Consider the following 13,144-nt stretch of genomic DNA (forward strand, 5'->3'; position numbering starts at 1 on the left):
AGCTTTGAAAGCTGAGTTTGTGCACTTAAAAAAAGCTAGAGTTTGTGAAATTATTAAAACATGCATGCTTGTGCTGATATCATTTCCATTTTAAAAATTATTTTATCTTTCCATTTCGTTTTCTTTTTCTTTTTCAGTTTCTTTTCTTCCTGCCACGTCATTTCCTCATGTCTTCCAAAATGAGGAACAGAACTGAACAGAGCCTAATCAAAGCCATTGAACTTGAGGGCTGCAACAAGTCTAGTCAATTCTGTCTTTTTCTTAGCGAAATTCAGCTGCGAACAATTTTTCAGTTAGAAATAATCCCAGGTGTTCTTTTGCAAACTTGCCCAACTGGGGGTTTTATAATTTTTAAAATCTGAGATGTCTTTTACAAATACCTCAAACATCAAGTGATCTTTTGAAAAAATCCCTAAATTCTATAGCTAATGATTCCCAGAAAGGTCTTGGAAGTTGCAAGTAAGATTACCACAAAATGACCTTAAAATAATCTAAACCATTCATTTTTCAAGCACTAATGCATGGATGAGATCTTGGTTAAACATTAGTCAAGGACAACAAGCGTGTGACATAGTGATAGTCCTCTAGATCAACGGTCCAAACAACAAGCACATGTGCCATGTCTGACCAAAGATTAATCCTAGGATCGAAATTTAATAGGGATTCGTAGTTAATCTAGGCTTTAAAACACCACAAGCATTGAAAGATAGGTCAAAAGGACCAACTGACCAGGGTCTTTCCCATCCCCACAAGTACGTTTACTACTAGAAGAGTAGAAGGTTTATTTCCAAAAGGACAAGACAGAAGCAAATTAACCAAAGGCCAAGGAAGAACAGTCAGTCGAGTTTGCATGTGCCACTTTATATTTTAAAATTGTAAGAGATTTAACAGAAATACAGATTCTAGAAACGACAAAACTTAAGAAAATTGAAAAGAAGAAAACATGGATTTCTCTACTAAGGCTTCAAGGCCCATTCTTATCAAAATTTCTGCCTGTAAACCTTCAAAAAAAGTTCAATACAAGAAATGAAATTCATTCAAAAGCAAGCACAAGAAGAACCCAATAATTTAAATTATATTATTATTTATCTCTATCATAGTAACAGACTGAGTTAGATAACATGTAGACGATGAACATGGGGTCCATTAAATAAGCTGAAAAGGGAAAGTGACTATTCTATGGGTTCTTGTTGCCCTGTGTATAGATATAATCTGTGTGCGCAACAAGTGTTCTTCTCATCAAGCACTCCTCCTCACCAACTCCCTCACATCCTTCATTTGCATCGAGATTCTCCTCACCAAACCCCTGAAAAAAAAAATAGAAAAAAAAAGAAGCAATGAGAAAACATTCAACTTAGAAAAACCCAACAATTAAAAATCGAAATTTAGTGGGCAAAAACTAAAATAAAAAACCCATTTATTCAAAGGCTACTGATGTTTGCACTTCCATGTTGTAATTGCTGCACAAACTTAGCTTGTCTTTTCTTTTTTTTAAACATCTGTCAAAGGTTATTACAGTTCCCAAAAGGGTCTCAAAAGAAAATTAAAAAGGAAAAGACAAGTTGAATTTGTGCAATTATTAAAACATTGAAGTGCCATATTCAAACCATAGATAAGAAGAAAACCCAATAAGAAAAGATGGAACAAAAAATTGTGGGAAAAAAAGAGGAAAAGAAAGCCATTTATTCAACCCAAGACAAGAACAAAAACCCAATAATCAAAATAGGAATTAAAATGGGAAAACAAGAAAAGAAAAGAAAATCATTTATTGAAATCAAAGGCCTACCCCATGTTGGGTTTTTTGTGGAGAATCAGTAGGATGGAGTGGCTCATGGCGAGCAGCATAGGATAGAGAGAAGAGGAAGAGAAGAGCAATAGATAAAAGGGTGTTTTTTGACATCTTTGCTGATATATTTTGATGGGTACAATTTGGAATAGAAGAAGAAACAGGTGTATTTATAGAGAGAGAAACCGTGTGTGAAATGGAAATACCGAAAGACCAAGAGAGAGTGCCTTTAATGTTAAATTACAGCACGGAGAGAGACTTAAATTACAGCTGAAATTTCGTTGGAGATAAATAATTTGGGAGTAAAAGACGACCAAAGATTTTGCACGTTTAAATATGGAGTTAGAAGAATACTTAAGTGATATCGTCAAGGCTTTTTCTAGAAGCCCTTTTACCGACCTGGGTTTCCAATAGAAAGAGAATCTTTCCTCTCTTGAGTTTGAAGAATGCTACTGATATTGGCATTACAGCGTTTTAATAATTGCACAAAATTTGCTTGTCTTTTCTTTTTTTCAATTGACCTTTGAGTTTTGAGAGCTTTTAGGAACTCTAATAAACTTTGACAGCTATTTGAATATTAAAAGAGAAGATGAGTTAGTGCAATTATTAAGATATTACAGTGCCAATATCAGTAGCCTTTTTTTTTTATCCGAAGAGAAATACCACCTTTTGTCCGTCCCAATACTCGAAGGTTAGAAAAATAAACGTGCAGTAAAAATATAGAGCTTGGAGATAGGCTTGATGGTATTTGGCATTGTCTAATAATGGATAGATAATTCTTTGATATCTGATATTTCCACCCCCTTTTCTTATACATTATCCCAATTTATTTACTGAAAAATCATTTTTTCTCTTTTTAGAACTCTATTGAAAAAGATACAAAACGAATTTTTAAAATTTTTGTGAGGAAACAATGAAGCCAGAGTTTAAAAAAACATATTGAGCTATTGGCACTACCATGTTTTGATATTTGCACTAACTCACCTTCCCTATTCTTTCTTATTTTGCTTCTAAGAGCTTTTCTGGAAATTTTGATAACCATTGTACAACTGGTTAAGTAGTAAAAGACAAGGTGACCTTATGCCGTTATAAAACATGGTGGTGCAAATATCAGACTAACCCAGCTAGTGTCAGGAATAGACTTAGTCAATTTGAGCCGGATTGATTCTTTCACCTTCTTCATAAAATTTTTCTAAAGGATTCATTAGCCACCCCGACTAGTTTGAGACAAAGGCTTAGTTGAGTTGAGTTGAAGTAGTGCAAATATCAGTATAAAGAAATTTATTTACAGCACATTAATGATTGAAGGAGATTTTATATTTATAAGGTTATAAATAACCTTGGGCCCAAGTTTTCCCATTATCTATAGAAGAATTAATGATAAAGGGAAACTAACTTTACATTTAAATGGCTACTGAGATATTGGCACTACCATGTTTTGATATTTTCACTAACTCCCCTTGTCTATTCTTTCTTATTTTGCTTCTAAGAGCTTTTTTTGGAAATTTTGATAACCATTGACAGCTGGTTAAATATTAAAAGACAAGGTGACCTAATGCAATTATAAAAACATGGTGACTAGACAAACTCACCTTGCCTTTTTCAATTAACAAGTTATCGAAAGCTAAGTACAGATGTTTTCAAAACATGGTAGTGCTAATTTTTTTTTTTTGATGGGTCAGTGCTAATATTAGTAGCCCATAAAATAAAGTCATGGTTATGCCGGGGATATTGGCACCACCATTTTTTAATAATTGCACAAACTCAACTTGTCTTTTCTTTTTTAATTAGTTACCAATAGCCTTTTGGAAATGCAATAACTTTTGACAGCTGTTTATTTATTTATTTTTTAAAAAATTCATCCTGAGCTGACTCTATGTAGGGGTGGCAAAATTGGCCGAACCGAACCGGAACCGAGCCGAAACCAAACCGAAAATTCGGTTTCGGTTTGGTTAAACCAAACCGATTCAAATTTTGGTTTGGTTCGGTTTGGTACCGAATATTTGCAATTATTATGAGTAAAGGGTGGCAAAATTGGCGGAACCGAACCGAAACCGAACCGAAAATTCAGTTTTGGTTTGGTAAAACCAAACCGATTCAAATTTCGGTTTGGTTCGGTTTGGGGGTCAAACCGAACCATTGCCACCCCTAATTCTATGTAACAATAAACTACCTAAAAATGTAACAACGAAATGATCTTAAGGCAATGTTTGGCTGCCATGGAATTTTTTTTCCATTGAATTTTAGTTTATCAAGCTGTGATGACGGAGGGCAAGGGAGAGTGGGAGAAGGATAGATTAGAGAGAGCATGATGGGTGAGGAGAGGGTGATCAAAGACTGAAAAACAAGGAAATGAAAACCTCTAATCAAAATACAAATTTATTTTTTTCCCTTGCTTTTCAGCCACTTCTTACCCTCTCCTCAGTCATGTGATCTCAAGTCTCTTCATCTCCCCGCTCCCTCTCTCTCACTACTTGATAAACTAATATTCCATGGAAAAAACTCATGGTTGCCAAAATTCTTGGAAAATTATCTACAATCTCAAATTCTCTGTAGTGTTCCCAAGGGACATAGTCTTTATCTTGTGAAGAGATTACTTGCAACAGTATATTCTAGAAAGAGAGATTCAAAGAAGATGTCAAGTGCTCTAAATCTACTAGAAGAGCAATAAATGAGTGACCCATAAGATCTTAACCCTGTAAGGAGAATTTGTAAAGAACATGAATTTCAGTAGAAGGACAAATGAAATTAATTATTTGACCAGTATGTAAGTGAAAAAGTCTAATCTTTGCTTTTTTTTTTAAGGGCACAATCACTAACATTATGCGAAAATTGAATTGATTGGATGGCTATACATTTATTGGGCCCATCTACATGGTTGACCTATACTAAAGCCCATCTTCTTTTTGTTCTACACTTCTCCAAGGGTGTTTCTATTTTGGTACGTACATATATAAATATGGGGAAAGTGATCGTGAGCGGCCCCTCATATAAGCTTATATGAGGTGACCGCTAAAAACATGGTGGGCCCATATTTTTCGGGTGATCCGAACCGGTCATTTGATAGGCCCTGACATAGATAGGGGGTGCCCAAAAAATCAGCTCCATAGGATCATCCCAACCCTTCAAACTGTTGAGGTGAAAGAGGCGAAAATGGGCGGGTATAAATTTGCCCACTTACCCGTCCATTTTCCCCTCTTTCACCTCAACAGTACAAAGGGTTGGAATGATCCTATGGAGCTGATTTTTTGGGCACCCCTTATCTACGTCAGGGCCTATCAAATGACCGGTTTATATCACCCCAAAAATGTGGGCCCACCATGTTTTTAGCGGTCACCTCATATAAGCTTATATGACGGGCCGCTCACAATCACTTTCCCCTATATATATATGGCAGCAATAAAATTAAAGAGGTTTTAAACACTTTCAAAACTGAATTCCGTTTGGAAAATAATTAAAGATAAAGGTGAAAATTCTGGGGATTCAAGCTCTCTTCTTCTTTTTTTAACAAAAACAATTCGCTCCTTTCACCTTCTTCATGAAAATTTTCTAAAGGATTCATTTAGCCGACCCCAACTAGTTTTAGACAGAGGCTTTGTTGAGTTGAGAACAAAAACAATTCGCATTTTGCTAGTAATGCTCATTCTAGAAAAACTATCACCAACGAATAAAGTGTTTAATAAAGCGAGGAGTGCTATTATCAAAACAAGATAGTGCAATTTAAAATAAACAGATTTGTGCTTTTATGCATGACATATTTTATAGGAGATAACAATAGGGATAATAAGAAATGTGATTACCCACAGTAATTTTTGAAAAATACTGGACTATATGGCCTTACACCATTCCGCGCGCAGCTTTTGCATGTGATGAGGGCCATGTCAGGTGAATTTAATGGGTAAGACAAAAAATGACAGAAAGTCAACATCTGCGGCGGTCATCGCATGCAAAAGCCGGGCACGAAATGGCTTTCGGCTAAAGTGGCTTTACTTTGCTTTACACTTCTGATTAACTGCTAAGAACTTTATTATGGGGATTGTAATAGCCATCGAGAGGTGGTTAAAAAAGTGTAAAATGAAAATAGGAGTCGGAATCGGCATCCTATTCTGATTCTACTAGAAATATAATGTACAAAATTAAAATTTAAAAATTCAAATAAAATTTTCATTCCAACTAGGGCAGAATATGAATACCTCTTTCCCCCCTGATCTCATTCACTGTTTTGAACCAAATGCCGTAATTGGTGGAATCAGAATAGGAGTAATTGGTGGAATCAGAATAGGATGATGCTGATTGAAGTGCCTGATTCTGGTAATCCAAAGGCACTCTAAAAAATATCAAAGAAGGATTTCAGCCAAGCCGGATTCATAAGTATGTGGGAATATGTTTGTTTCATATCACACGATATTGGTTTTTACACCCCTTATCCTCATTTTATAGGTGTTTTTTTATCGGAAAAATGTGGCAAGGTGGGAAAGACGAGACCCTATCACAATATAAGGGTCCCACAGCATGTTATGGCACTCCTGATGGATCCCACATCTCCCACAAATGGACTAATTTTAAGTGTGAACATTCTGATTGGTCCCACATCTGCCCTTTTTACTACTGGATACCAAGTGGAATTTAATCAATGAGCATTCAAATAATAGTTAATAAAGAAAGATTACCTGAGGATAAATGATATTTCCACCCACTTTCTCAGCATTCACCCCCTTTGTTTGTCTTTCTCTTTGCAAAAATTATCAGTTTTACTCTATAGTCTATGGACCATACACATAGTGGCCTAGATACCAAATCAACGGTCCCGATTACAAATAGGCATGGGCAAGAAATTGTCTATAGAAGCATTAAAGACCGGCCGACCTCCTTGTCCATCTAGTCTGATAAATAATGGGACCTACCTGAAATGGTAGGGACAGCCAACTCGTTTTGTCATTGGGCCCACACATTTTCTAAGCAGGAAGACTAGTCATAAGACTTAATCAATCCTTTGGAGTTTAAAATATGCATTCTCATACGTAAACCATATATTTCTTGCTCACAGAATGATGTGGTGTGAAACACTTGCATGGAAAAAGTCTACTTTGGCTATTTTTTATCAAGAAGTGGGCCCCAAAGATAAAGTGGGGCCCCAATTACTCTCCATTTCCTTTTGACGTTATCAAAAAGTTCATAACAACTGGGACCCATTTTGATATCACCACCCTGTCACTGCTGATTTCCTAAATATAAACTTCTATTTAGTTATTTCTTATTAATTCAAGTGATCTTAAAAGAAAACCCAATAATAGGACAGTCATAACATCTTATGGGTCGACCGAGTTGACTCGTCTCGCTAGTAAAATGAGTTAACATGTCAATAACTAGGCATAAGTGAAAGAGGGCAAGCCAATTTCGGTACCCACATCCTCATTTTGGGTAAAAATAACACAAAAATATTTTTTATGCTATAATAAATATAATATGTTTATGAACTATCCATATTCTAATATGAAATGTAATCAATGTTTTACTGAGTCAGTAGTCACTCGTTCGAGTTGACTCAGCTCGACGCACTTAAGAGCTGAGTTTTCAAGATTTTGAGCAATGACTTTTTCAGATTGAAAGTGGTGCAACCAAAACATTCAATGTAACGGCACATCAGGAACACACCAAACCAATGGGCCTGGTACGCCAACTTTCTTTGCTTTAATAAAGAAAAAGTAAAAGGAAGAAGCTTCTCTTTTGTCATCCTGAGATGGTATTTGGACACTTCGCATTGTTTCTAGCTGGGTTCTGCCTTGCTTTTCTTGCAAACTTGAATTTCTTTCTAGTCATTGCATTTACATTTGATTGTACAAATAATCAAACGCTGATGGAGAAATGTTCAAACCCTAGAAAACCTTAGACGCATCTTATGCTGATCTCACTGTCAAGTCACCATAGTCGTATGCAGCTTTGAAAGTGAATCTCTTGTTCGAAGTTCCGACTAGAAGTCACAAAATCCCTTTGTTTTGGTGCGTTTGAAGGAGTTAAAGTAAAAAAAGAAAGAGGAAACTGTTGGTGCGCTTAAGCTCACCATAAGTATGGTGAGCTTAAGCGCCCAATCACATGGGGGCCCACTTTGTTAGGATGATCCAAAGCATTCGTTTGAAAGTCCCTTACATAGATAGGGGGTGTACCAAAAATCAGCTCCATAGGATCATCCTAACCCCTCCATTTGTGGAGGACAAAAATGGGGCAGACACAAATCTGTCCATTTTTGTCCTCCACAAATGGAGGGGTTAGGATGATCCTATGGAGCTGATTTTCGGTACACCCCCTATCTATGATAAGGCCTTGCAAATGAATGGTTTGGATCACTCCCCAAAATATGGGACCCATGTGAATGGGGAGCTTAAGCGCACCATAAGTTTGGTGCGCTTAAGCTCACCAACAGTTTCCTCCAAAAAAAAAACTACTACCAATTAAACGATATAATTATATGAAGATTTTCTACAATCTAAGAGGATAAATCATAAAAATGTGGGTCACCAATTTCTAATCTTGGGTTGAGAGTTGAGTAATGAAGCTATCATTCAAAATTGGGAATCACTTCAAAATTGTGGTTAAAGATAAACTTACTATTTATAGAAACTTCAATCACTAATATCATTTTATGGGTAAGATTTTTGTTGCTTCACCAAGAGCCAATTTTGATTTATTTATAAAGTAGATAAGTGATATGCCCATAATCAGTTAATATTACAATGTTTATTTTTGGACTTACTATTTATAGTAAGTACCATCTCTATTAGGAATTAAGAGTCTTTGCTTTGGAGTTCAAGAAATCCTAATCCTATAAGGGAAGACTTGTAACCCAAGAAGAATGAGTTCAAATTGAGCACGGATAGTGCCTCCAAAGACAATCCTGGCTTATCAGGTGGAGTAGGAATATAAGAAACCATAAAGGTGAGATTTTATTTGCCTTTTCTCATTTTTATGATAATGGGACTAACTTGCAGGCAAAGACTAGAAGTATGCTAGATGGGCTGAGGTACTGTAAAGTACTTGGTCTATCTAACATTTGGCTTGAAGCAGGTAGTAAAACCTTGATTGATATGGTCATTGTTAAGAAGGATCCCCCATGGTCTTAAATATTATTGGTAGGAGCTTCAATCTTTGGGTTTAGAGTTGAGGCCGAAAGTGACTCATCAATTTAACTCTTTAGCTAGCTAGTTTTGCGTGTAAAAGAAGAGAAAGAAAAGAGAATCATACATACTGACGGTGAAATGAATTTCCAAGAAGGGCTAGGGACACTTTAAGATGTCTCTTTGGGCATTCATATCATTCGTTGTAAGTAATTTTCCTTTTATTTTATTTTTGAGGTAAGGTGGTATGTCACCCTCTTCTACTTCATTTATTCTATCTTCTACTTCATTTATTCTATCAATAAAATTTCAGGTGCGCCTAGTTCTTAGATAAATTTTGGGTAAAAAAAATAAAATAAAGAAAGAAGAAATCATCTCTCATGGTGAAAATGTAAAACTCGCCTGTGGAAATCCATGTATTCTTTTGTGGATGTGTTGGGTTTTTTATTATTTTCGTTCGTATCACAAGTTTAACAGATTAAACGGTGAAATTGCTCTTCTTTAAAATTGGATCATGAAGATTATAAATATTGTTGTGAATTTATAATAGTTATGCGTTGCATGATAATTTTATTGTCATTAACCTAATTCTCACCTAATTCTTTTGTAAATCATGTGAATAAAGAATTTATTTAAAAACATCTAAGCTGGTTGTAACCTAATAATATGTAATTAGGCCGAAGAAGTACGTCTACAACAAAATTGTGCTGTAATAATGGGACCATGAGATCTGTGGATGGACTATTTAGGCGCACTGTTTGTTTAAGATTATATGACAGCCGATTATGAGTCTAAAACCAATTGTTGGACTCAAAATTGCAAAAAAAATTGGTTTTAGACTCACAATCGGTTCATAATCTTAAAGGAAGTACAGCGCCTTGGCCTTTGGTACATTATACTTGAAATATATATCCAGCTAGAACATTTTTGCCTAGGAACTTTTGTTGATGGAAATACCCATTTAACCAGCACAATAGCTAATTAAAAGAATCCATATTTTCTAATCTCAACCTTCTAAAAAAAGTGAATGTTTGATGTTTATGCAATGGAGATCATGCATGGCCGAAGTTATTAGACCCCTCTCCTAATAAATACATAGAGATAAGTCTACATGAATCCATATTTTTCTAATCCCCAGTTGGTGTTTTTCTATTGCACCGTCTTGATAGTGTTTTACTAATTAGATGAAACAACAAGGACCTTAGTTTTGTTTACTATGTATTGAGCAACGACAACATATTACAAACACACACTAGCTAGATTCCGTCATGCAAAAGGATTAGAATTTCATTATTTTATCAATATTATATTTTTCCTTTATGCAGTAAGCTAAAGCTTGTATTATTCTATAAAGTAGACTTTATGCAGGTAAGTTGAAGCTTGTGTTATTCTAGAACGTAGACTATTATAGTCGTTGTACGTGTCTTCAGATTTCTTTGGGGAAGAAGCTTCTTTAGAGAAACACCTGTCGTTGAATACCATGCATGAACTTCCAAAATGACGTTTTCTTGCACCTTGATTTGATTAAAAAAACACTTTTTTGCCTTACGTGAAGCTGATTTGTGTCATGGCTAATTGAACAACCATACACCAACCAAAATATATAGTCAATTAGTAAAAAATACATTACTAACATCTGTACGTGGGAAATTTTTTTTTATATATAAAACCTCTATGGGCATGTTTAGCCATTAAGAAAAAATGGGTGAGAGATGGAGAGAAATGGGTCCCCTGTTCATGTATTTTTCAAAAGAAAATATTTTGATACATTCCAGGAGACAATAGTAGGTAGTCCTTGAGTACTGAAGAGTTTACTTGTGACATTACAGGAATTGGAATGGTGAAGATCGAGATGTTCGATTGTGTAATTCGTATTTTAATTGGGTGGTGTGATGTTTGTCCCAAAGATACAGAAGAATCTAGTGTCAGTTAGTAATGGGGTGACTTGAGAGGGTGGGAGTGAGGAAAGCATGAAAAGCTCCTAAAAATCAGGAAAACAAAAACCAATTCTATGGGGAGTTTATTTTCACTAGTTTTTAGAGATTTTTATGCATCTCTCTCTCTGTCTGTCTCTCTCATAGTTGGGAATATTACATGAAATAATTTTTCGCAGTTGCCAAACATGGCTTAAAATACATAGTTCTTGATACAATCACCTTTTTTTTCAATGTACAATTTATTGTATCGACGATATTATCAAAGGGGGGGGGGGGGTCCATTATGACTTACCGACCTCTAGGCGATATCTATAAGCGTAGTTAACGGTCTTCCCAAGGAGTCATTCCAAATCCACAACATGGAAAATACTTGTTGTCTCATTAATTTATTACCTTTCTTTTCACTTAAGAAGGTTTCTATATTATTAAGAAATCCTTCTCAATGAATTGCTCTCATGAATGATTTCCACCCATATTCAAATTTATAGCTTTTGAAATTCAATACACGTTTCAGTTGTCTCAACTCTCAAGTTAAATATGACCCATGAGAAGAAAATAATTATTTTAAACTTCAAACATCCACACATTCAATATAAGAGTTTTGACTTAGAATATGGCAAACCAACATATCTTTTTTCTTATTATCTGAAAATTATAAGAAGAATGATAAACTGAAGGGCACCCTTTGCAAAAAACAATCTACAAGGGCACTACTCCTATCAATACTTACTCCTTTAACTTTATATTTGACTACACCGCTCTCTATTTTTCTGTGCCCTTATAAATGAACTTTGTTGAGATGGACCGACTAGAGCGCCCTTGTAGCTGGTTTTTCCAAGGGTCCTTCAGTTTATCATTCCTCAAATTATAATAGGATCTCTCTCTCTCTCTCATTATCACGTTTATTGATCTAGTGAACATCTCTCTACAAAGAAAAAGATGGTTGAAAAGGTACATACGACCCTTTCCACTATATCTGCAATAAAGAGGGAAGCTGGGAAGTTGAATGATGGCCCAAGATAAGCCCCATTCCTCTCTCGCATTCATTCCAATGACAAAGAATATGTGTACGTGAAGAAAAGATGGTCATCCCTGTTTTAATTTGGAGGTTGATGAAAAGGCACATATGGGAGCACCTGCAAGCCACTTGACAACTATACCACTCTTTGCCCTCACAACCATGACATTCTAGTTGAAGAATTAAGATGGCACAAGGCACAACCAAGTTACATGTTGAAGCCTCTAATGACCCAATATGTGGCGCATAGATTGACACGCCTATAAGGCCTGTTTCTTTCTCATCACTTTGAGATATTATTTCTGCAGAAAAAGGGCACTAACATTCGATACCTTCTCTTATGTATATTTTTAAGAAACATTTTCACGTGTGTAAGTTCTGCAAAAATTGAAGGTGATAACATACCTCACAATCACAAAGGGATTCACCTACTTTCCTGTGGGGGTGCAACTTGGTCGGTTTCAACCTGATTTTTGCTCGGGTTGGGTTGGCATTTATTCGGTTTCCAACCCCTGTTTAATTTTGGGTTGGCTTAGCGTTGAGGCCTAGGGCAATCTGACCCGACCTCCTTCCTCTAAAAATCTTAGGATTATTTGTTTGTATTTTTTGTTTTAGCCCTAGGCTAGCACAAACCCAACCCGACTCAACGCGGCCTGATTTGGGAAAAAGGGGTTTTTTACAGACAGTCGGGTTAGGGTTGATAGATTTAAAGGTGGGTTAGCTAGGGTTATGGTTGACCGGTTAACCCATAGTTAGCAAGACGTGATTCTGCAAAAAAAAATGGGACGGCAAAAATTCGAGTTTAATACGGCATTGGTTCATAAAAATGTAGTAAAAAAAACCGAAATGCAAGAAAATGAGTTTAGAATTTTGTCATTTACAAATATGGGGGAGGGTAATCTTCGACCCGAGGCTCTTGTTAGGGTTGGGGGAATGTTAGCCTAACCCGCCCGAATTCAATGACTAAAGAAAGACTTAATGCACCTGACTGTAATTATATGTAAATCAATTACATATAGCCTGTGACAACACATGGCTGTTTCAATGTGTTTTGGGTTTTAAGCTTAATGTCGTGGATTCTCAAGTCCTTCTCGTAACGTTTTGTGCTTTTCTGTTCTACCGAGTTTTGGTACTAGTTAACTCTTCTTGCTATGCAATTGAGTTTGGATGTGCTGATTTTGCTTTGGCTGATAGTTTCAAATTCAATTAAAGCTTAAAACAATGAATACTGAGCCACTTGTGAACCGTGTACCGTCTTATTCAATGTTTGTTCAATTACTCTTTTATCTGC

At 35.8% G+C, this 13,144-nt stretch overlaps 1 protein-coding gene across 1 annotated transcript; it reads right to left on the reverse strand.

The window, feature by feature from the left end:
- Positions 1–1,057: 1,057 nt before the first annotated feature.
- Positions 1,058–1,951, reverse strand: LOC143876120 (phytosulfokines-like). The gene is made up of 2 exons (XM_077377768.1): positions 1,787–1,951; positions 1,058–1,306 (listed from the first exon to the last, which is right to left on the reverse strand). Exons 1-2 carry the CDS (start codon positions 1,898–1,900, stop codon positions 1,178–1,180), a joined length of 243 nt encoding a protein of 80 aa, XP_077233883.1. The 5' UTR covers positions 1,901–1,951; the 3' UTR covers positions 1,058–1,177.
- Between the last annotated feature and the right edge of the window lie 11,193 nt (positions 1,952–13,144).

Source organism: Tasmannia lanceolata, unplaced genomic scaffold (genome assembly GCF_043159265.1).
Source record: "Tasmannia lanceolata isolate RefF3 unplaced genomic scaffold, GAP_Taslan_0.1 ptg000004l, whole genome shotgun sequence".
Taxonomy (NCBI): domain Eukaryota; kingdom Viridiplantae; phylum Streptophyta; class Magnoliopsida; order Canellales; family Winteraceae; genus Tasmannia; species Tasmannia lanceolata.

Excerpts from the sequence above, each read along its gene's own strand:
- LOC143876120 (XM_077377768.1), bottom strand. The coding sequence starts at position 1,900 with ATGTCAAAAAACACCCTTTTATCTATTGCTCTTCTCTTCCTCTTCTCT. Across the intron at positions 1,307-1,786 it reads CACAAAAAACCCAACATGGG|GGGTTTGGTGAGGAGAATCT; the intron begins GTAGGCCTTTGA and ends TTTTTTTTTCAG.